Source organism: Trachypithecus francoisi, unplaced genomic scaffold (assembly GCF_009764315.1).
Source record: "Trachypithecus francoisi isolate TF-2019V2 unplaced genomic scaffold, Tfra_2.0 Lachesis_group4, whole genome shotgun sequence".
NCBI classification, from domain to species: Eukaryota; Metazoa; Chordata; class Mammalia; order Primates; family Cercopithecidae; genus Trachypithecus; species Trachypithecus francoisi.
In genome coordinates, this window is record NW_022681469.1 from 86,150,827 (window position 1) to 86,177,610 (window position 26,784).

The 26,784-nt window shown below is 34.1% G+C and overlaps 1 protein-coding gene across 1 annotated transcript in view; it reads right to left on the reverse strand.

Annotated features, from left to right (window-relative positions):
• The window catches only part of DGKB (diacylglycerol kinase beta), a 774,912-nt gene that overhangs the window by 332,099 nt on the left and 416,029 nt on the right, over window positions 1-26,784 (reverse strand). Inside the window, exon 19 of the mRNA XM_033193061.1 lies at window positions 7,544-7,608. Coding sequence (XP_033048952.1) covers window positions 7,544-7,608 — 65 coding nt within the window. The remainder of the gene's footprint in view (window positions 1-7,543; window positions 7,609-26,784) is intronic.

The following is a 26,784-nucleotide window of genomic DNA, read 5'->3' on the forward strand; positions in this document are numbered from 1 at the left end:
GATACATGTTAAAAGCCTTCAGAGGAAAATGAATACAAATATCTTCTATATTCTATTTGCTATGTCACATCTGACTCAAAAATATATGTAAGATATACACAGAAGAGAATATGTCATGAAATCCATTGGATGCCAATTTTCAATTGGCTTTTATCATTTGTACATTAAAAATTCTTACAGAAGATCAAGAAAACTATAAATATGAATACATCAACAGAATATACCATCATAATGTAAGGCAATTTGAATTGCTCTGGAACTTCAAAAATTATTTTGTTGAATTCACAGAAATAATTCCTCAATGGCACTTTACATGGTAAGTAAAAATGTTTGGCTTTAATATAGCAGTTTTCTGTCACTACTGAAATATTTTATTTTTAATTTCTCATTATATTCTAGAACTTTAATGGAATTTTTATCTCTGGATAACAAATGGCAATTTTGTGTTCTATTACTCTAGTCTGTGGGCTTTTCTTTGTCTCTATAGCAAAATAGAAAGTTAAAAAAATAGACAAGTTTGATTTTTTTCTATTCTTAGAAATGATAATTTTTCATATATAATGGTGTGTGTATGTGTGTGTATACATATATATATACACACATATATATACACACACATATATAAGCATACATATATGTATAAGGAGAGTGATATTTTATATTTAGTCTTCAGTTCAATACCATCAACAGATAAAGAATAATAAGTTGAAAATTGCATACTGCTGACTTATAAATTGATAATAAGCACAAACTAATCTATGAATAATCTCGTATTATTTATTTGTAAGACACAATGCTCAAGGATTTATGTTGAAGAATTTTTGTTTGTTTTGCATTGCTGGTTCTTGAAGGTTAGGTACATAAAGGCTGAGAAAACTAAAAGGTATTAATACCTGAAATAAGAGTTATGTAGAATCAAGACTCACTCTACATATCACAGTTCAGTCTTTATTGCATTTTTTGCACTATAAAAGCATAAACTGTAAAGACAGTAAGATATATAAAAAATGTATAGAAGATAAATATACTGTGAAATAGTAAATAACTTAAAGAATAAATATCTATTGAGTATATAGTATGTTCCACAAACTGTGTAGTTACTAAGGCCCAAGAGAGAAAAAACAGAAAGTAGAACAGAAATAAATCACATACTTCTGACCAGGGGGCTGAGAAACTATCTTCGTTTCATTCCAAAAATTAGAGACCAGATACTTTTAAATAAGCTGAGTGGACTTAAACAGTATTATTGTGATCACTGGCCATGAGTGCTTACTAGCTAATTTCTTTTAGTTTATTCTAGTAAAATGGTTTTAGGTGTTATACATTAAGAATTTGAATTGAATCATCGAAATCATGCTCTGACTACAATTTTAAGAAATCTTTGTAAGACCATCTGATATGGTTTGGCTATTTCCCCACCAAATCTCATCTTGAATTTCCACACGTTGCGTGAGGGACCCGGGGGAGGTAACTGAATCACAGAGGCAGGTCTTTCCTATGCTGTTCTTACGATAATGAATAAGTCTCACAAGATCGGACAGTTCTGTAAGGAGGAGTTTCCCTGCACAAGCTAGCTCTCTCATTGCCTGCCACTATCCACGTACGATGTGACTCATTCCTCCTTGCCTTCCACCATGATTGTGAGGCCTTCCTAGCCATGTGGAACTGTAAGTCCAATAAACCTTTCTTTTGTAAGTTGTCCAGTCTCTAATATGTCTATCAGCAGCATGAAAATGGACTAATGCAATAAATTGGTACCAGTAGAATGGGGCACTGCTGAAAAGATACCCAAATATGTGACTGCAACTTTGGAACTGGGTAACAGACAGAGGTTGGAACAGTTTGGAGGACTCAAAAGAAGACAGGAAAATGAGGGAAAGTTTGGAGCAATCTAGAGACTTGTTGAATGGCTTTGACCAAAATGCTGATAATGATATGAACAATGACATGCAGGATGAGGTGGTCTCAGATGGAGATGAGGAACAGGTTGGGAACTGGAGCAAAGGTGACTTATTATGTTTTAGCAAAGAGACTGGTGGCATTTTGCCCCTGCCCTAGAGATTTGTGCAACTTTGAACTCAAGAGAGATGATTTAGGGTATCTGGTGGAAGAAATTTCTAAGCAGCAAACCATTCAAGAAATGACTTGGGTGCTGTTAAAGGCATTCCGTTTTATAAGGGAAGTAGAACATAAAAGTTTGGAAAACTTGTAGCCTGACAATGCAATAGAAAAGAAAATCCTATTTTCTGAGGAGAAATGCAAGCAGGTTGCAGAAATTTGCATAAGTAATGAGGAGTCAAATGTTAATCCCCAAGACGATGGGGAAAAATGTTTCCAGGGCATGTCAGAGACCTTTGCGGTAGGCCCTCCCATCATTGGCCCAGAGGCATAAGAGGAAAAAACGGTTTTGTGGGCCAAGCCCAGGGTCCCCATGCTGTGTGCAGCCAAGGGACTTGGTGTCCTGTGTCCCAGCTGCTCCATCCTTGGCTGAAAGGGACCAACATAGAGCTCAAACCGAGGATGCAAGCCTCAAGCCTCGGCAGCTCCCAAGCCTAAGAGTGCACAGAAGTAAAGAATTGGGGTTTGGAAACCTCTGCCTAGATTTCAAAGTATGTATGGAAACACCTGGCAGCAGTTTGCTGCAGGGGCAGGACTCTTACAGAGAAACTCTGCTAGGGCAGTGAGGAATGGAAATGTGGGGTCAGAACCCCCACAAAGCATCCCTACTTGGGCACCACCTAGTGGAGCTGTGAGAAGAGGGCCACTATCCTCCAGACCCCAGAATGATAGATCCACCAGCAGCTTGCCCCATGCACCTGGAAAAGCCTCAGACACTCAATGCCAGTCCATGAAAGCAGCCAGGATGGGGGGCTATACCCTGCAAAGCCACAGGGGCAGAGCTCCTCAAGGTTATGGAAGTCTACCTCTTGCATCAGTATGACCTGGATGTGAGACATAGAGTCAAAAGGAGATCATTTTGGGGCTTTAAGATTTGACTGCCCTGCTGGATTTTGCACTTATGTGGGGCATGTAGCCCCTTTGTTTTGGCCAATGTCTCCCATTTGGAATGGCTGTATTTACCCAATGTCTATACTCCCATTGTATCTAGGAAGTAACTAACTTGCTTTTGATTTTATAGGCTCATAGGCAAAAGGGACTTGCCTTGTCTCGAATGAGACTTTGGACTGTGGAGTTTTGAGTTAATGTTGAAATGAATTAAGACTTTGGGGGACTGTTGGGAAGGCATGATTGGTTTTGAAATGTGAGGACATGAGATTTGGGAAGGGCTATGGGCAGAATGATATGGTTTGGCTATGTTCCCACTAGAATCTCATCTTGAATTTCTGTGTGTGGTGGGAGGGACCCGGTGGGTGGTAACTGAATCATAGGGGCAAGTCTTTCCCTTGCTGTTTTTATGATAGTGAATAAGTCTCATGATGTCTGATGGTTCTATAAGGGGGAGTTTCCCTGCACAAGCTGTCTCCCTCTTTGCCTGCTGCCATCCACATAAGATGTGACTTTCTCCTCCTTTCCTTCCGCCATGACTGTGAGGACTTCTCAGCCACGTGGAACTGTAAGTCCAACACACTTTTCTTTAGTAAATTGTCCAGTCTTAGGTATGTCCTTATCAGCAGTGTGAAAACAGACTAATATACCGCCAATACTTTTCCTATAACTGGTTCTATTTTGCATATTACTTGGAAGTCCTTTTCAGTGTTACATAGTTTTATACATGGAATTCCACAGTGCTTTGCATGTTTTTCTAAAATCATTAGATGCCTTGATAATTGCCCTTTTTAATGTTGCTTATTTTAGTGTGGTAATAAACAATTACAATATCTTTTTTTTCAAAAAAGGAAGTATTTAAAGTCATCTATCTAAATAGCACCATGAGAAGTATTATATATGTGTATTATGAATGGAAATATGTTTGTGAATACTAATTGTCAATTTATATAAATATTTTAAATACCAATATTATGTAATAAATAGTTTAAAATTCTAGTAGCATAAATATTTAATTTTTTTTTTCCTTGAGTCTAAAGGACTGGAAGTTTTTATTCAAATTCAGTTTGATGGAAGAATATCTTAAAGTTTAGAAAGTTAAATAGCATACTTTGTTTTAACAGTTAACTTAGATTTATATAGAAATTTGGAAAGAATATGATATAAACCTTTCAACTAGCACTCTCTTAAGCACCGGAAAAATCATTACCTTTCCCAGTTCTTTCAATTTCTGTCATAAGAAGCATAGAGAACAGAACTATATATTTTGGTAATTAATTTCCTTAAGATAATGTTAGAAACATCATGTTCTTTAAAATATAAATGAATTTCAAGGTGAGCATGCTGGAGGATAATATTAATGGAAGTGATTTATTGTGACAAGAGATCTGATCTGAAATACCATTATTAGGAGTACTTAAAAAAATCCATTTGCAAATTCCTGAAAATATGAAAGTGTGCTATGGCTGAGCCTGTCTCAATGTTGAAATCTGAACTATCTGCCATTGTAGGTACAAAATTGCTTGTATACAATATGTCTTCCTCACAGAAATTCATCGGAAAATGTTAATATCCTGAATATATCACATTATGGTTTAGGGAATTGCCTAAATGCTTCAAATGGTAAGTGTAGACTTAATCTGCAAATGTATAGATTGAAACATACATGCCTAATTGACTTGGTAATATATGGAATTCTGTGGCTGACTATTATCTTAAAAAATATTTGGCCAATAATACATTGAACATCTACTCTATACCCAGTTCTTGAACTCACAATAGAAACCTGTGACTTTGTGTCATTTTAGAGGGCATTTTTTATGTTACGATCTCTAGCAAAGAGTCCCTATAAGCTATTTATAAGCAAGATTCATTCATGACTCAAATTTGCAAAGAAGTTTTAATAAAGTTAGCTTTACGTCTTATAAAAAACATTGAAGTTTACAAACACATTGTTGTAAATGGCATCTAATCATATACTGAGCAGTGAGGAATGTCACAAATTAGTAGAGCTATTAATAATAAAAAATTAAATCGATATGTGAATAATAGAAGCCTTTATTATTACAAAGACTTAAAAATTATTCTGCAGAAAGAAATTCATTAACCTCTGCCACTTGAAAGAGGGTAATAAATATTGGCATTCTTACATATAGGTTGTCAAATTTGATTAGCACATAAATATATTGGTATACCTCTCCATACATTCAATTCTCCCCTGCCCTCTCACCATGCCACTACAATTGTCTCCTTTTTCTGTTGCTATGGCTCTCTTTTTCTCTCTCTTTCCCTCTCTCCTCAATAAGTTTAGGACAGTAATGCCTTATAAATTGCGAACATTTATTTTCTTGGTATATTTCTTAGAGCCTTTAATTAACTTTTTTTGTTAAACTCTCTAAGAGGCACACTCCATGTGGTATTATCCAAACACAGCTTTTGATTTTTTGCTTGAAATCTATTTTAATATATGAATATACACATTTTTATAAACAAAACATAAATAATATATATGAATATAAATATTAATGCTTTGTAGAATGACATGGGAAAGCATAGGCTACTCTATCTTATAATATGTTTTGGATACATCAATAGCTATATTCATTTCCAGGATATTCCAGGTATGTAATCAAGTGCTGAAATCTATACAGTACATATACTTTGACTGTTATGTCAATGTATTTTTATATGTGTTTCATGAACTGAAACTAAATCTTGTAAAATAAAAATGTCTATTCTAGGTACAAAGACAACTTATAGGTGCAAAATTTTAATTAGATTACTTTAATTTTGAAATGCACCTGGAGCAAAATTCAGACAGTACAATAAAGAAAAATACATTTGTCACCACAACCACTTTGCTCCCCTCTACAGAAGGAACCAGAGTTATAAAATTTGTGTGAATTATTCTGAAAATACATGTACATATATATATCCATACATGAATTTATTTCATTTTCTTTATAATAAAAAGTATAGTTTTCTGAACTGTGAGGAAAAAAGCAAATCATAAGGTCATGATTTATTTGTAGGGCAAAAAACAAATCAAGGCAATACTTAACATAGGTATTAGATTATGTTTTTAGTTACTAAAAACTTTTTTTTTTTTTTTTTTTTGAGACAGAGTCTCGCTCTGTTGCGCAGAGTGGAGTGCAATGGCACAATCTCGGCTCACTGCAACCTCTGCCTCCTGGGTTCAAACGACTCTCCTGCCTCAGCCTCTTAAGTAGCTTGGGTTACAGGCACCTGCCACCACACCCTAATTTTTGTATTTTTAGTAGAGACAGGGTTTCTCTATGTTGGTCAGGCTGCTGGTCTCAAACTCCCGACCTCATGATCTGCCCTCCTTGGCCTCCCAAAGTGCTGGGATTACAGGCGTGAGCCACTGTGCCTGGCCTACTAAAAATATCTTAATAAGTAAATTTAATGAAAAATTAGATACAAACTCACTAATCATGAAACATTTGCTGTGATGATTTATGCATAAATTAGTCCACTCAATTTTAATATTTAGAAAACTATAAAACAATTTTGTAATAGTTTTCAACAGCATTTATTTATTGTGAACCTACATGGGAGAAGATTACATCAATGTACTCATGAGTGACAAAATTGAAATAAATGTAAGAATGTCCAGGGGCTGGTATATAATAAATGGTCTGTAACATTTATGGCAAGATGTAAGCCAAATGCAGAGACAATAAAGTCCCTGACTTTGAATGTCAATAGATAAAGTCACTTAAATATCTATACAGAAATGCTAATTATGGTTTTGACTTTGTGAGCTGAATAGAGTGGAAATGAGTATAAATAATTGAAGCAAAAGATAATTCACTTCTTCTGTCCCACTTTTCTAGGGGAGTGAGGTGGAGAGAGCCATATTTCCTTCTAGAAATGGGGAAGATATGGAACCAAGGCTTTCCCTATTTCCCTGAGTAACTGTGAAGGACAATGTCTACATTTTTGAATAAAAAATGTTTGCCTATTGCTCTTATGAGGAAAGTAATTTTGTTCGTCAAGGCTTTCCCCTTGAAGAAATGTCTCTAAAACTAATTTATATTGGCATTGATATTACTATAATTTCTTTCGCATTTAGTTTAGGCCAGTTTGAAGCTGATAGTCCAAAGATATATAATCCCTGTGTAATATACACTTAGCATTATCAAATCAAAACCCTGTGTTTTTCCTTGGGATTAAGGTTGATTGCTGTTCATATAAGTCATGCAAACTTCCAGTGTGTCTTAAAACTATTATTTTCATCTTTTACTTGAAATCTTTCTTTACAGTACATGAAAGTGAAACAGAGATGACCCATTGCATTCCTCATTATAGTTTCATCACAACCTAAGAAAAATTTAATTCATTTATCCTATCATCTTAATACTTAAACACACACACACACACACACACACACACACACACACACACAAAGCCTCATTAAGCCGCTACATTATAAAATATTCTATATCATCTAGTGATCTTTTTATGGCAAAATTCAGCAACTATATCTATAATTTCATCTCTTTTGTCACCTTACCTACTGTTGAATTTCTCTGGGTGTTTTTCTCTCATGATGTGGAATCTGTGTGCAATGGAGGCATCCTAAGGGGAGAAAATAGAAAACAAAAACAGGATGGTTTATGATCCTATTATCTCATGAAAATGTAGACTAAAATTAAAAAAAATTAAAATGAACTTTTCTTTACAATATTATTGCCAAGAAGATGATGTGAAATTAGGTAAAAATGTGTGATCCATATAAATTGTATGCAGAAGTGATTTATGTAATAATTTCACAATTGATTATTTGTTACATTTACATCTAATACTTTATTGCTATTTAATTTCTATATCTCCTTTAATGACCGGCTTTGACCTCATGTTCAACGTATGTTGAAGATAGCACATATAAGCGTAAATGTCAAATAGTAATTAAAAATATTGTTAAACAAGAGTTAGAAGGATGGCGTAAGTGGAGAAATGATCAGCACAGAAGCTCCTAATTATTTGAGATTAATTATGGGTAAAAAGATAGTGTGAGGGTGCATATCTAGTAAAGATAAGTGTGATACTTGACTTCAGAATTTGCTTAGGTTGTCTTGATGTGTAATTAATAATAGTTTGTACCACAAGAAACTTTCTGGCATATCTCGTTGAATAGAAAAACAACAACAACAAAGAGCAAATTTTTGGGGAACTGGTGACAAATACAATTTGTCTCTGAGACTCCAAGTGCATCAGTTCTGACCCTAATGGATGTTTCTTCCTTTTAGCAAATACAGATATTTTTTTCATGAGATAGAAATCATACTCAATGTGTGAGACTGGTGAAATACTGCTTTCCAAGCTTTTCAAGCACGGACTGCTGCAAATGACTCTAAACAATTATCTCTGGTATTCCAACTGTGGAGATATTTTCCCATTCTTCATCCACACATGATTAATCACTCAAATGAGAAACTAATATATTTACCAGTCACCTCAATAGAAAAGGGCTATTGTTGACATTCACTGTTAATTTTGTTTCAAAGTGGAGATAAAAGTAAAAGAAAACCAAACGCAAGGAAATAAAGAAGTTGTGTATTTGAGAGAATCTTGAAAACACTAATCAAGGATTAAAAGTCTAATGAATGAAATGAAAGGCTAATGTGCTTACTCATGCATAACAAAGCATGAAGCACAAAAAGAGAGGGACCAATGCCCACTGCAGATGGCAGAGAGTTGCAGGATAGAGCTAACTGTAATTTTTTCTGTACAAACATTTGATACCCTAAAATTTGTCAAGTAATTGAATTAATCCATGAATGAAAATCACCCAGACACATAGATAGAGGTGTACATAAACAATGCTTATAATAAAGGTTACAAAAATCCCCCTCTACGGTTTAATATTTAAGACCTTATTTTGCTATATATACATGGCCAACTTTCTGGTTTGCTAGGAAGTACAAATATCAAGATGGTTCACTTTTATTTGTCCAGTGATAACTCTCAAACTAGTCACAGAGTTCCTTTTTATAAATTTAATTCTATTATGTCATAAACATGTTATATTTTATAATATGAAGTTGTCTTACTGTGGTATAAGATTACAGGAAAAACATCTGAACTGGGCTATTTATGGTATATGTAGCATGATCAATTAATTAATTTTGAAAAGCATTTATTTTTACTTTATCCGTAATCTGGTACAAAATCAATTTGGAATACCTTCCAATTAAATGCATACATTCAGCAGACTATTTAAACAAAAGCAAAGGAATATGAATCTAACACTAAAAATTAATGATCAGTATTGCTTCCCATAGGGAGATTATCATTGAATTTACTTCTGCTTGAATTATTTGTTTCTGCTAAGTTGGGGAGACTGAGACTTTTAAAAATAGATTGTGTAGTACTTTTTTTTTTCAAGTGTATATTTTTGTAATAACAAATTTCTTCCTTTTTCAAAGCAACATAAACAGAATAGAGAAAGGGAGAGAGGAAAGAAGAGAAGAAGGAGGAGAAGAGAGGGGAGAGATAGCAAAAGACCATTTAAGTAGACTGACTATAATTGGGTAAACTCCTAGAAACACAGGACTGCATAGCCAAAGATAAAACTAATATTAGCTTATCTATCTTCAAGATTCTTGGGCAATGGATCATTTAGTTAAGAGGGGAAAAAATAAAACTTAGTGTCAAACACTAGTAGGTCTTTTCCTTGTGTTGAATAGGTTCCACCATAAAAAGAGAGCCGGCATTGCTGACTACAGGGTTGATAAGGAACAATGACAGCAGGTGTTCATTTGGATAAGAATTCAGACCCAATTCACATGGGACCCTATCCCTTTGGCATAACCCCAAAGGGTTTGATAGAGTACTGCCAAAATCTGCAACATTATCCAGCAGCCATTTTTCAAGAGACACTAAAGGTTCTCTAAAGACATACCAAATAAGAAAAAGCTAAAATGCCATTTTAAAATGAATTTTACCATTTCTGTCTGAATGCATTATAGTTTTTAGACAACGGAAATAAATCAGCATTACTTCTGCTTCCTAGAATGCAGAAACTCTGAATTCAGAATTTCTACTTCCAAGCCTTGTGACTTTAAACAAATTATTTGTTCATTGAGAATCACAGCTTCCTTATCTTTAAAAGAGGATACTGATATCCCTTCAAAGTACCTTGGTGGAGATTTAATATCATTCTCTATAGCAATTGGAACAGTATTCTATATAGCTGGGATTTTCATACATCTTATATACAAACCAGTATTTTCTTAAAGTTAAAAGAGAATGCTAAACATGGTTAAGTTACATATTTTTGAAATATATTTTTACAGACTCAAATTGCTTTTTATTATTTCCTTAACCTATATAGCTTTATTTTTAATTAAAAAATCATATCTAAGAAATGAAAATAAATCAATTTTATTAAAGCAAAACAAATTTAAACCTCACTGTGCTATTCAAACAGTAAAAAAGTAATTAGCAACATTTTTGCTATATTTACATATATCAGTATATACTAATATATGTATATCAAATAATCAGTTTATTAGCCATATCCGTCTCCAATACTTGGTCACTAGTATTTTTCTGAAACGCATTTTTCCTTTTTCTGTATAGGCTTATTTACGTTTTAAATAAAATTGCCCTAAATCTCCAAATCTGCATTTTATGATATTAATTTGAAAAGCTGATTATTTTCTATGGATCATAACTTTTCAATTGAGAGACTATTCTATATGTGTTGAGATCTCAGAGCCTATAGCAAATCTTGCTGAGGAGAATATTGTTTTTATAAAATGTAAAATATACCTACCCAAATATTGTTATCAATATTATCTTTTATTCTGTTTAAAGACTCTTTCTCTCACAAATAGTTTCTAAAATTTGTCAAGTAAATTGTTCTGGTTTTTGATGATTTGGCCATTGCACCACATTAAATATCTTTTCAATTTTATTTCATTTTAGAATAGAATATAAATGTATCCAATTAGAAATGAGTTATTAAAAATCTAATTTTAGAATTAAAATTTTAAAATTAAAAATAATCTTGCATACTCTATGGGTTTTTATTGTTGAAATAATTTAGTTCTTCCTTGGTTTTGGAGGAATAAATTCCAATTTATCCCTGTGTGCAAACTTTTCTTTTCCTCAAAAATTGTAATTTACTAAGAAGTTTCAAAAGCTGAAGTTTTCAGTGCTCTATTTGTTGAATATTTTATTAAAGATTTCCAATAATATTTTTGAAGTGTTATTGCATACAAGAAAATTGTCAATTTTAAGTGTACACTTCAATACGTTTTGTCAAAGGTATACAGTAACAACAATCTTTTCCTATGCTTTTGTTCATTCATATTTCTTCTTACGTGGATTACATATTGAAGTCTGTGTCCATTTGTCTCTGTATATTAAATTGACTGGGTTCAAGACCCAGCTCTAAATGTTACTGAGTATTTTACCTCAAAAAGTTTGCTTAGATTTTCTTTATTGTCATTTTCCTGTATTAAAATAAGAATAATTTTAATATCTGCCTTGCTTTGAAGATCTAGTGTTCTAATACCTGGAAGATAACTGAAACTGTGCTTGGTGTATAGAAAGCAAGAAAATAAATGCTAGCTGTTACTATTATTAAAATATATTCATGATTTTGAGACTCATAATACCTTCTCCTTTGGTTTATTGAGATGGTTAATTAAATAAATTGCATAATCTTTAAGATGAAATACATGAGGAAATTTTTGCTTTGGTATTCAGAATTTTATGGGTTATGCATTCATATTTGATAAATTATCTAACAAACTCAAAAGGGTCAGGAATATCACACTATACTTAAACTTCACATAAATATTTCTGCACTAGTACATATGAATATTGACTCAAGGAAAGATAAATCAACAATGTGAGGTAGAGCTAACTGTAATTACAGTTACACTAGAAACACTACATTTTGTAATACTACAAAGAGCAGCTTAGTTCAGCTTATAGTTCTCACCAAGAAACTATACAAATTTGGGTTTTCAAAGCTTTGTTAGATTGAGCTTTTAGATAAGAGGTTGTGGTTCTGTATTTCCCATCTGGAATAAAGCAATGTTTGCTCTCCTGACAATCTTTACCTGAATATACTATTTATATAAGGCACTATTTTTACCTGTTAATATTTTTAAAGAAAATTACAATTAATAGCCACAAGTGGGATTATTTCCCAGGCAGATTGTATCAGATATTGATATCTGTAGTGCTGGGTTGATAAATAGAGCCAGAAGGTTTTCTTCTTTATGCTGCAGAATAGTTAATAATGCATGGGAATTATTCGCTCTTTAATCATCTGTGAAATGTTGGCCTGGCATTTTTTTTTTTTTTTTTTGGAGAGATTAACATTTTGGTTTTCTTATTTTTTCTGATATATTAGTTTTTCTATCTCTTCATAAATTTTGCTTTTTATTACCTCATCTACAGTGGGCTCAATGGTGCCCCCCAAAATGTTATCAGATCCTAATAGCTGGAACCTGGTAACTGTTTTTTACAGAAGTGACCAAGTTCATGACTAATATTGATAGGAACCAGTGACTCTTCTCTTCTCTACATTGCACTTTCTTTTTGCGAGAATAGGAATGTGTACAACTGTCATACTATGCTTTTTTTGCCACTGTATTTTGAAAGCACATAACTTGTTTTCTACTTTCACATGTCCATACATGGAGAGATATTTTACCTGAAGATGGATCATACCAAGTGTCATCTATATCTGATTTAGATTATTTACATGGTAAGCTTTGGAACTTGGAGCTGAAGATATTTAGATCAGATTTTCTACTTAAGTTGATGATGTAAAGGACTGAGACATTTGGGGATATCAATATAAGGTAAATGTATTTTGCACACAGACATGAATCTTTGGGGGCCAGAGGACAGTTAGCAGTGGGATGACTGTGATCCCTAAACATATCAGGTCCTAATCTCTAGAACCTTGAAATGTTACCTTAGATTGGTAAAGGTTTTTGAAAATATGATAAATAATTTTGTGATGAGAATATTATTCAGGTGGGACCTAACTCCTTTCACAATTTCCTTATGAGACAGAGACAGAGATTAGACAGGAGGAGTTGATGCAACTATAAAGGCCGACATTGGAGTGGTGCAGCTACAACTTAAAGAATGCTGAAAGCCACCAGAAGCCAAGAGTGGCAAGAAATGTTTTCTTCCCCATCGCCTCTGGGGAGAACATAAACCTGGGAGCACCTTGATTTTAGTCCAGGGATACTAAATTTGGATTTATCACCTCTTGAACTGTGAGACAATACATTTCTCACCTGTTATAAGCCAACGGGTTTGTGGTAATTCGGTTATAGCAGGCATGGGAAACTTATACTTCATCTGTTCATGTAGCTTTTGTTTTTTTTTTTAGAAAAACATTATTCTATAATATTTCAATTCTTTCTTGAATCCATGGTTTTTTCATCCTCTTATTTCGAATTTGCATTATTTTTTGTATTTAACATGCAGTTTAGCATCTATAATTTAGCAAAAAGGCATATGAGCACATTAGAACAGGCATAGCAAAGTCTATATACATGTCAATTCCACAAAGTCAACATACAACAACCAAACAGCAAAACTCTAGAGGTAAAAATGGTTGTTTTGAAAAGAAAGACTTACTTTATTTTATTTTATTTTATTTTATTTATTTATTTATTTTTGAGACGGAGTCTTGCTCTGTCACCCAGGCTGGAGTGCAGTGGCTGGATCTCCGCTCACTGCAAGCTCCGCCTCCCAGTTTTACGCCATTTTCCTGCCTCAGCCTCCCGAGTAGCTGGGACTACAGGCGCCCACCACCTCGCCCGGCTAGTTTTTTGTATTTTTTAGTAGAGACGGGGTTTCACTGGGTTAGCCAGGATGGTCTCGATCTCCTGACCTTGTGATCCGCCCATCTCGGCCTCCCAAAGTGCTGGGATTACAGGCTTGGCCACCGCACCCGGCCAGAAAGACTTATTTTAACGCGATGATATAGTGTGGATGCTTTCCCCTCTGAATATCATGTTGAATTGTGGTCTCCAGTGTTGGAGGTGGGGCCTCGTGGGAGGCAATTAGATCATGGGGGCATATTTCTCATGAATGCTTCAGCACTATCTCCTTGGTGCTGCTCTTGCCACAGTGGGTGAGTTCTCCTGAGATCTGGCTTCCTAAAGTGTGTGGTATCTCCCCCGCTACCTCTTGTTCCTGCTATTGCCATGTTAGGCACCTGTTGCCCCTTTGCCTTCCACCATGATTGTCAGCTTCCTCAGGCTTCAACAGAAGCATATGCTGGTGCTATGCTTCCTATATAGTCTGCAGAACCTTGAGCCAATTAAATCACTTTTCTTAGAAATTACCCAGCCTCAGGTGTTTCTTTATAGCAAGCAAGAATGGCCTAACACACCCTAGATAGCACTGCTGAGTATTTATTTAACATTGTATGTAAGGTCTTTAGAAATATAACAGATCAAGAGTTAAACAATAAAAGTTACATGTATCATAAAGAAAAAGAAAGGCTATCATTATTTATACATGATATAATGTTCTATATAGCAAATTCAAAGAAATAAACTGAAATCCACATAAATTGAGAGAAGAGTTATGAAGTTTCCCAGATATAAGTATAGTATATAATAATTAGTGGAACTGACAACATGAAAACAAAGTAACAGAAAATAATATCATTTACAATGGCAAAAGTAATTATAAATATATAGGTAAAAAGTCTGCCAATCTGAGTCCTATGGTTGAAAAATGATGATTACTGAAAGACACACCACACACACACACACACACACACACACACAATCAGTGGAGATGCATGCTATCCTGAGTTACAAAGATTTAGGGAGTTGATGTTACAGTATCTGAGGAATGATAGAAGCTCTTCTAAATGTGAGCAAAGGTAGGAGCACCTGGACTTTTCTCTGTTAGAATGCATTTTTTGTCTTTTAGAACTAAGGCTCATGATGGGTGTGTGTGTGTGTGTGTGTGCATATGTGTTTGTGTGTGTGTGTATGTGTGTGTGTGATTCCACAGGAACTCAGACGCATTATGTTGCACATCTGCAAGTTCGCCTGCTGCGAATACTTCAGATGGAACCCATTGTGGATTTCTGTTACTTAGTTTTGGATTACATTGCTGGAACAACCAGGGCATTTTTCTAGAATGAAATAACTTAGAGACTTAGAGAAATACATGATTGAAAGCAAGTTAATGGGATTTAGAATAAAGCAAATCCCTAGAGTAGGATATTGGATTTGCTGAATGGTACATGAAAATTTAAAACCCTATTTTAAATAGGGACACCTGGCCGGGTACAGTGGCTCACGCCTGTAATCACACCACTTTGGGGGGCTGAGACAGGCAGATCACTTGAGACTAGCCTGGTCAACATGGTAAAACCCCGTCTCTACTAAAAATACACACACACAAAAAGCCAGGCATGGTGGCAGGCACCTGTAATCCCAGCTACTGGGAGGCTGAGGCAGGAGAATCACTTGAACTCAGGAGGCGGAGGTTGCAGTGAGCCGAGACTGCACCACTGCACTCTGGCCTGGGTAACAAGAATAAAACTCCATCTCAAAAAAAAAAAAAAAAAAAAAATAGGGACAACTTTGTATAAAGGAGGCTGCACCCATGAGCAGGTTCCAAGTGAATTATTTAATTTCTTGGGTATTTGATATTGGGTGATGGCAAAATTTATATTAGAATTCAGTTTAAGTTATTAATTTCAAACTTTACAATCCACTTTAGTCTTTTTTTAAAAAAATAATTATTGATATATAAAGTTGGACACAGTCATATCACTCTTGTAATTACGTTACAGAGGGCAGTGATAACTGGGTTATCTGTGAGATAAGGCCTGCCTTACTTCAGCATCTTCCCATTGTCCCTCCCATTCAGGAAGGGCCCCTTGGCAAAGTAGTAATTATATACTGGGAGAAGGGGAAGCATCATTATCTCATCAAAAACAGATGGTGGCCTCTAATCTGGAGAAGTGCACTATTGTAATTGGAGGAAAGTTTACTCCTTTTAAATGACTACCAAAAGGTCTGCGGGGAAACCACATAGGATCATGCAGAATACTGTGGTAGGTAAAACATTCGTATGTCCAAAGGGACAATGTGAGGAGTTAGTTACCAGACCCAGAGGGAAAGAGTTATATAGAGAAAACAGCCTTGGGAAGAAAAGACATCCAGCCCCAGGTGACTTTTTCACCGAGGCATCCAGGAACATAAGAACTCAAACCTTGATTTCCTTCCTCTCATCTACTGCAGAGATCTGAACTGGCCAATTCCACCAGAAGAAAGAGGGCAAGGGAACTTTGCTGTCTTCTATACAGGACATTTCTAAGGGAGACAGCTGAATGGACAAGGGCAGAGAGAATATGTAGAGAGGCAAACAGAAGCACCCAGAACACAGGGACCACAGTCCTTGAGATTTAATACTTTGGTAGAATGGAGAGCTGTGTGTGCACAAAAGTCTAAAAAGCACCAGTACCAAATCTATGATAAAGTATTGACAATTAATAATTAAGGTGACCACTGGAGTATCAATATAAATTGTTTTATATTTTCCAGTATACATTATGCATTAAACATTTACATTTAAATTTCAATAATTTAGATTAAAAGTATTTCATTAAATCTATAGATTTAATTTAATTGAAGTAAAAGATTAATCTTGTGTCTTATTAAAATTGATACGTAGTATTACCTTTAACATTTTCACAATGGCAAGAGTCATCTTGTTAAGTAACACACGCCATGTACTGTGGTGGGCAGAGTGTGTAGGGCTATTCATTTTCCATGAAATGACTCCAGACTGCTGAGTGGTAGTTGTGCCTTCAATCTTTTCAGGATTTTTAACTTATTTCCTCTTCCATCATATTAGACTGTTTAACATTCACATCCTGCTGCACACAACATGCCTGTCCCTAGCAGTTTCCTCCTATTTGCTTGATTTTAATTTTCATGTATTGAAAAGAATTTTAAATTTGAATTGACCTTAAATAATGCTCATAGGTTACACAAGTAAAGTGGTTTTTAAAAGCCAAGATGAATCTTGAATAGGACCAATAAGCATAAAAGGAGCTGGATTAAAACTCTATGGGCTTCTACCATAAGCAAATGTTAGTAATTATCTATGTGAACTTTAAGTTGATCATTGTAACTATTTCTAAATATTTATTTATGCCTACTGCCTAGATTTGCAGTTTACTCCAAAAAGTCAAAGTTCTTAAGAAACTTTTTTTTTTTTTTGAGACAGAGTCTCGCTCTGTCACCCAGGCTGGAGTGCAGTGGCCGGATCTCAGCTCACTGCAAGCTCCGCCTCCCGGGTTCCCGCCATTCTCCCGCCTCAGCCTTCCGAGTAGCTGGGACTACAGGCGCCCGCCACTGCGCCCGGCTAATTTTTTTGTATTTTCAGTAGAGATGGGGTTTCACTGTGTTAGCCAGGATGGTCTCGATCTCCTGACCTTGTGATCCGCCCACCTCGGCCTCCCAAAGTGCTGGGATTACAGGCGTGAGCCACCGCGCCTGGCCTTTTTTTTTTTTTTTTTTTTTTTAAAGACAGAATCTCTCTCTGTCACCAAGGCTGGAGTGCAGTGGTGTGATTACAGCTCACTGCAGCCTTGAACTCCTGGACTCAAGTGGTCGTCTTGCCTTGACCCCTCAAGTAAGCTGGGATTATAGGCATGAGCCATCATGCCTGACTAATGTTTCTTTTTTTTTCTTTAGAGACAAGAGATGAGGTCAAGCTATGTTGTCCAGGCTACTCTGAAACTCCTGGCCTCAAGTGATTCTCCTACTTCAGCCTCCAAAAGTGTTGGAATTAACAGGTGCGAGCCAATGTACCTGACAAAAATTACCTTTGACAAATCAATTATTATTGGAAATAAAATATATTTCTCATCTGCTGTAAATAAAAACTTATGAAAATTATGACAGAATATGGCAGGATTGAAAGCAAATGTACAAATGATTACTATGAGTTTCAATTCCAAAACAGAAACCCATGACTACAGCTAGGGAATCAGATGAGGAGATTTTAATTACGTTTTAATAATCTTACTGAGAATTTCTCTAGGTTACAAATATTTCATACAGAAGAGTTCATGAAGTTGGGTAGACTAATTCAAAATATGAAAAAAAAATTGACCTCAGAGAGTCTAGAGACAACTTCCAAGAAGAGAATATAAATTATAAATCTCACTCTTGCTCTTTCCTGCATACAATACATAGCATTAGCAATGCCAGAAAACTTCTGTATGGTCTTTTCACATAATTAACTGTAAGCTTCAGGAACAAACTTGTAGAAAGAATAAACTTACCATACACTTACTATAACTACAAATATAACATTTCTGTGATTAAAATACTCCCTTAAATACAAAATTTCTTCTACCAAGCAAATTCCAGATTCATTTTTAATGGATTAAAGAGATGGAATTTCTCTCAAGGCATTTATTTTAATTAAAAATCTCTAGATTTAGGCCAGGCTCAATGGCTTACACCTGTTATCCCAGCACTTTGGGAGGCTGAGGTGGGCAGATCACCTGACGTCAGGAGTTTGAGACAAGGAGTTTGAGACCAACATGGTGAAGCCCCATCTCTACTCAAAAAAAAAAAAAAAGTATGTTTTATATATATATATATATATAATACATACAAATATATTTAAAAGTATATATTTTAAAATATATTATAAAATATAATAAAAAGTATATTATATACATAAGAATATATATATATATTTAGCTCGGTGTGGTGGCACGCACCTGTAGTCCCAGCTATTCAGGAGGCTAAGGCAGGAGACTCACTTGAACTCAGAAGGAGGAGATTGCAGTGAGCCGAGACTGTACCACTGCACTCCAAACTGGATGACAGAGCAAAATTCCGTCTCCAAAAAAAACCAAAAACATAAACAAAAACAACAAAAACAAAAACCTCTAGATTTAGGTCTAGAAATCGAAAATGAAGAAAATTGTACGGAGCATACAATCAGCAACTGAATTAAAAATGTAATCCAACACGTCACAGAAGAAACAAATCATCTGTGTCTTAACATAGAATCAGTCTACTTCCCTGAGTCTCATCTGACAAGAAAATACTTAACAAAAATCTTTACTAAGATGATCATAGGCCTAGAATATTTCACAAACTCTGCCTGTATCTATTGAATAATGTATGGTTCCAATGTGTTTTGGTCTCCCTCTAATAGAATCCGTATTCCATAGTTTCCATTCCTGTTTGTCAATTAGAACACAATGACAGGTATATAAACATACATAGCTAAAATATTTACTATAATCACTTGCTTGAGATTTTGAATCGAGAAATCAAGTCAATATAATATATTTCAAATTGTTCATTTCACAGTAAATTAGATATTTAACTCTGTTTTAGTTTCTGGAAACCCTAAGTGTTTTTGCTGATATATATCATTTTCAATAATCAAGATATCTTTTTCAGTTAATGCACAAAAGTTGTATCCATCAATTACATTTATGTCTCAGGTTGATCGGTCATTACTGTATTCATTCAATCTGATAAAAGCTGCACATTTGTTCAGTGCTTTGATGTAATTTCCGTAAATCTGCAAAGAAAGACGTATCATCTTTGAATACCCAAGAGTTTGGAATGTGACCGCATAATACTTATTTTGCAAAATAAATCCAAGTCAAAACCTCATGTGCATTTGCAATCATTAAACTGAAGTGGGGAATGACCAAAGTGGTATGAGTGGTCACCAGTAACTTGGGATGAGATGGGAGAGTAAGATGTAGGGATACAGGCAGCAGTGGAGTCTGAGGTGGACACAAAGGAGGAGGGGAAATGAGATAGAAAAAAAACCATGTTTACTATCTACAAGTAGAAATGAGAATAGATCTCAAAGGTGAGGGAGGAAGTAAGCCTGCAACTGAGGCTAAGGGGTCCCTTGAGAGTTATATTGGGACAGAGAGAAGGGAACTGGATAGTGTGGTGGAACCACAACTAGAAATAATATAACTTTCACGGCAAAAGTCTGAAAGTAAGGCTTTCTATAACATTCATTAATTGAAGAATACCAATAGTATCGATGCTGTACCAAGAACAGAGTGCAAAGTGCAATTATATAGTTTTTAATCCCATTTAATTTCCTTAGTGAATCTATGAGGTAAATATTGTTTTTGAGAAAAAAAAAAACTGAAACTTAATTCGTTTACATAACTCAGCAAAAATCGAGTTAAAGTAGCCAAAACTTAAAACAGAATATATGTACCTATATGTAAATAGCACATAGTTACATAGTCTACTATCTCAAAAGGCTTTAGCTTATGAATTCCAAAGAGAGTCAAGCTTTATTATAAGAATAATTTCCAAAATATAGTTACATTCTTTATACCTGAAAGACAATTGTATTAATAATTTGGTTAACTTCAATTAGATATCTCAAAGTGGCAGCATAGTTTATTTATTTGCATCTCATTTCATCTAGGCAGCCATGTGCCCAGCTAATAAACAAATAAATTCTGAATTTCCTGGGTTCCTTTGTAACTAGAAATGGTTATCTAGATAGAGGTCCATTCCACCCTTCATCACTACCACTGTACTCATGGGAATGTGGACTTAATTCCTGAAAAGTGAAAAAGGGGAAAAAAAGGAGTCCAGTCCTTTAAAACAACTTGAAGCTATCATACTGGCTTTGAACTAACTTCTTTCAGTTGTCCTGGGAAAAGAAGCCTGGGACTTAGAACTTTGTTATTGTTCCATAAAGCCTATCACGATCCTAACTGAAACAAAGGTTATCATTTATGCAGTGCCTCATTCCTGTGAGAACATAAAATTAGGGAGTCAGTGAATTCTGTAATGGATATTTCTACAAAATTTTTCACTTAATTATTTTTCTTTAGAGACAAAATTACAAAACTTTGTATTTATATAGAGCTGCGTGATTTCCAAAGGATTTGCTGGTAAATTATACATTTTGACCTGATTAATTGGTAATTTTTTGTTTAATGCAGTAAAAGGAGAGATGTTAATGTCTGCCTTTTAGAAAGAATGGATCTGAGTTTAAGGGACTTTCTAGAGATTACGCAGCTCCCTAGATGTGAGAATGAGTTTAGTCTTTAAACTCCCAATCCATAACTCATGGTGCTACTTCCACATTGATATGGTTTGGCTGTGTCCTCACCCAAATCTCATCCTGAATTTTAGCTCCCATAATTCCTATGTGTTATGAGAGGGAGTAAGTGGGAGACAATTTAATCATGGGGGCCTTTTCCTCCATATGGTTCTCATGGTAGTGAATAAGTCTTATGAGATCTGATGTTTTTTTAAGGGGAAACTCCATTCACTTGGCTCTCATATTCTCTCTCTTGTCTGCTGCCATGTAAGATGTGCCTTTTACCTTCTGCCATGATTGTGAGATCTTCCCAGGCACATAGAACTGTGAATCCATTCAATCTTTTTTTCTTTATAAATTATCCAGTCTCAGGTATGTCTTTATCTGCAGCATGGAAATGGACTAATACACATCTCGCCAAGCAATATGGATTACTGGATAATTCACTTGATGTTAATTTTCATGAAGAACCACTTCTGCTTTTTTCTCTAAGGTATTTCATCATTTATTGTTGCTAATGCCATTAGCATCCAATATTTCCTAAAAGAACACATATTATTCAGAAATTTAGAGGCTGCCTTTGTCCATAATTCTATTCTTAACCTAATGGTAGGTTTTATTTAATTAATGATTTAGTTCCTGGAGGATGTTAAAAAATAAAATAATGTTGATTGGTTCTTTTTAAATGATAAATAGCATTTGTCCTTACTCTTTGTTCTCAATAATAATATTATTTTAAATGTCCTTTATTGTAATCATAGTAATTAAAGAAAATCAAATCAGTAAATGAATAGCTTAAAACCATAATGAGAGACTCCTAATTTATCTAACTTAAGTTAGAAAAATTGAGTACAACATCCCTCAGCAAAAATATCTCATACCTCAGTGCTACAAAGAACATTGCAAAAAGTGACTGCAGAACTCCCACAACACTAACCTACTATTTGAAAGAGAATATAGGCCTATTACATTATCCTCATAAATGATTAATATTTAATTCATAAAAGATTACAGAGATAAAAGTGTTTTGTTTATAATGTAATATAAAAAATAAAATCTATTGTGTATTTAGAAAAAATTCTAGACATAAAACCTCTAAGGGGAAATTGCTCCTGTTAATCTTTGCTTTTATTACCCCAAAACAGGGCTATAACTAGTCTATTGAAGACTTTCCTATGGGCAGCAGAGAAAAGAACAATAATGTGAACAGGTTTTATGTACTGCAGAAGGATCAAATCTTGTTGATGGAGTGAGGGGGTAGCTATTATCTAGCGTGGGGCGTACAGCTGGAGTTGAAAGTCCTGAGGGAAAATTTAAAAATCTCAATAAAAGAACATATATAAGATATTGCTTTGGTGGCATTTAAAATATTTGCTCATGTTTTTCCAACCTAAAAACAAAGGTCTAGTCTTTATGCAAGGAAAGTTATCTACATTTTGGATTGTTTGAAGAAAAGTCAATACAATTGACACATTTGTTAGTGTGGTACAGCTTACAGGGGTTCACAGAATTAATGGATATTAGATATATTACTTTAATCTCTGTTTTCTGCAAACCATGAACCCCCTATGAAGGTTTCTACAGTTCTAGACGTGATGTCTTTCTAGGTCTGACCTATTATGCCAAGATAAAGTAATTTCACAAACACCTCTAAAAATAAAACACATGGTCCACCTCAAAAATAACAGGGGCCAAGAAATTTAAATCCTTTTGACAGTTAACATTCAATAGCAATAATAACTCAATACAATTACACATTTAAAGTACATGACAAAAATGGGTTAAACTTTAATGGATTGAAAGAAATATTATAATTATACTGTTTGTAGATTGTAATAAATAGTAATAACCATAGTCAAATTTTGCAAACATGGAACTATCCCTGTATGCTTACATAGACATAACCATTTTTCAATACATCTACTTTGAATGCTTAATCTATGCAAACTTTCAGAGGCATATTTGCCTAGTGTTAGTATTTTTGATAAAATAGTTTTATGTTAGTTTCCAGCAAAATGGTTCTCTAATTAGGCATGTATATGTGATCAATTTTGTTTGTTTGAATAAATTATGGATTGAAAATGGAGTTTTACGTTCTGCTTTGCTATTTGAAGACTAAAAGGAAGAGATTGTGATGCTTGATGAAATAGTGTTTCATCATTTTGTTTATTAGCTGGGCACATGGCTGCCTAGATGAAATGAGATGCAAATAAATAAACTATGCTGTCACTTTGAGATATCTAATTGAAATTAACCAAATTATTAAAATAATGCTAATATAATGCTCATACCATATTTTCCCCTTAGCTACAGGGTATATATTCTAAGACTCTCAGTAAATGCCTGAAACTGCAGATAGTACAGAACCGTGTATATATATATATATATATATGGTTTTTCCCATACATATGGAAATACCTATGATAAAATTTAAATTAGAAATTGGGTACAGTACATAATAACAATAACTAATAACAAAATAGAAAAATTATCAAAATATACTGTAATAAAAGTTATGTGAATGTGGTGTTTATCTCTCCCAAAATATTTTTGTGTACTGTAGTCACCCTACTTCTTGTGATGAAACAAGATGCTATGAAGCTTACAGGATGAGATAAAGGGAAGTGAATAGGCACCATGAAGGTAGCATTGGGCTACTAGTGACCTAAGTGGCAGGTAGCAAATTCAACATGGATTCCCTGGACAAAGGGATGATTCAGGACCTGGGTGGGAGATCCAGGGATGGTCCAAGATTTCATTATGCTACTAGAACAGTGTGCAATTTAAAACCTATAAATTGTTTATTTCTGGAATATTTGATTAACATTTCAGACTATGGTTGACTGCAGTAACTGAAACCGTGGAAAGCACAACTACAGATAAAGAGGACTACTGTCATATTAATATTTCAGACTATGGTTGACTGCAGTAACTGAAACCGTGGAAAGCACAACCACGGATAAAGGGGACTACTGCCATATTAAGCATTCTATATTTCTGGACTTACCCACCATGTAAACTTTTCACATATTAAAATGTCATCATAAAATACCATGGCTATCATGGTATCATACACATACACACACACACACACACACACACACACACCACACACACACACACGGCTATGTATACGTCATAGCAATTAAACTGAAATGTGATGTTAGTCATATGTCATATCCAATATAAAATCTATACTTACATGTATGGTCAAAATGTTCCACGTTATTTTGGTACCAATGTATTAGCTTCAATGTTTCAAGCTCTTTGAAGGTTTAAAATATATGAAAATGCTCTGCATATTAAATTATTTTAAAGGCCCCCTTGTTCAGAAAAGATACATAATCAAAATATATTGTCTTATGGAAGTATTCCTTAAAAGACTACATTTTCTATGATATTAACTTAGTAGTCAAGTATTAGTATTAGTTCATTTCTTATCTGGCATTTTTATCTTTTATATTCATATAGTATTTTAATTTTAGAATTTTATAAAATGAGATTTTAGATGCCTAACAAAATGTATATGCATCTTGAGACAATCTACGTTTAGTGATTCAAATGGGACACTTTTTTTCTGTGCTGTGCTAATCTTAATTTGTGACCCTATCCCCCCAAAAGAAATAAAAATTAGTCTTTGCAAATATAAGAATATAAATTTAGCCTTTTTCATCATTTCAAATAAGCAATATTTATGGGTTAACCCCACTTATGGCTTAATATGGCATTCACTTATTAAGAATGATAACTACCTTAAATTAGTCTCACAAACAAAATATTATGGGACACCTTGTATTGCAATGTTTTGCCAGGCAAAACATCACTCATTCTCTGACATCAAATATGCAAAGTGAGTAGAAGGTTGAAAGCTCCCATAACTTTTTAAAGGTATTCAAAATTATACATTTGTAAAGCACTGCTTTGCTTCCATGATTTAGTTAAATCATTTTATGTATTTCAAATTGTATGCCTTTGTTTCACTCTAACATGAAATTTAAAAAAATACATATACTTAACCAGTATCTACTCTTACTAATATATACAATCCACATGGATCTGCATGTTATGTGGCTTTATAATAAAACAGTAAACTATCTTCACATGATTAGTAATACTATTTTTAAAATGTCTTCAAGAAAGACAAAGGTTAAATAGATCAAATTTGATAGTATTGTTGATATCTATCAGAATCAAATTATTTATTTTCTGTTGCTTAAATGAAAGGCACAAATATATTCCTATTGTATTTCAAGTTGACCCATGATTCTCTAGATGTAGTCCCGGCTAATCAGTGGCACCATTGAATTCGGAGACAAATCCTTCCTGATACACACAATGGAAAATACTTTAATAAGGGAACACATAAGAATCTATAATACCATTGCACAAAGAGAATAATGGTCAACAAATGGCTCTTTTAAAATGCATTATTTGTCACTAAATACACTGCCATTATAACCAAGAAATCTTTTGTGCTTTAAAAGGGTATGTTTCTCAGTAAAATATTTATGCTTTTAGAAATTACCAGACTACATAGCCCATGCACAACAATTTCACTGTTATTACACAAAATTGTAAATTATTTCTTTTAAATTATTAATGCAATTGAAAAAAGAATTTTTCAGGCTTATAGTCATTTGAAAGGACAGCAAAATAGACGAAACAAAACCAAGATGACAATTTCAGCATTTAAAATCTACACATGATAATTCAAACAAATGTTATGACATTTAAGATAATGAAATCCTTCATTTATTCTACTATCTGGTATGAGTTTTATTTCACATATAAGGAGTCAGAACAGATGTCCAAATATTGTAATGCCAAAAGAAAGTTAGGGCATATCTTGATTAATACCCTCAGAGCAGCCTGTAGTGTCTCTTTAAAACTGGCATGGTTTACTTCAAAACAACTATTCAAAATCCATTCTAGGAAGCCCAGCTAGACAAAGATTCCCAAGACAAAAAGAAAACAATAAAGCTTAGTGTAACCCTTTTAGCAATGTGAGTTGCGTATTATTGACAGACCATTCATTGCAATCAGTAAATGATTAATTGCAAATTTGTTGCTAAATTGACCACACAAGAAAAGAGATAAGCTTCAGGCTACTGTTAAAGAGGCAAAACTTATGTTAAATATTATTGGAGCCTTCTTGTAGTGAATTAATTCTAATCAATATACTTGTTGACTACACAGTGGAATAACGACTTCCTTAAATATCAGAGGTACCCATTATTGTAGACATTCAAATTAATAATTAACCTACTGACTTACATTTTTTAAAAATTTACTGAAGTAGCTTTTTCTTTTGCCTTACCTTTAACAAATAAATAGTTCATGTTTCATCAAACATGTGCATAAGATTTGTTTTTGAATTTCAAATGTAGATTGCAGAAGTAATGCCCATATGGTCAAACTTATAATAATTGCCTGAAGCAATTTGTTCTTGGGTTTTTATGAAGATAAACCTCAGTGGCATATTAAAAATATAAAAATATAAAAGGTGGTAAGATAGATGGATGGATATTTGTTTCTCCGTTACAAACGGCTATGATTTACAAAAATGGTGCCTTTGGGGTTCTTTTATTCATATCAGAATGATCAAGCAAAAATGAGTGGTATAAGGGTACAATATAATATTTTGCACAAAAGGAAGATTTTCATCACAAT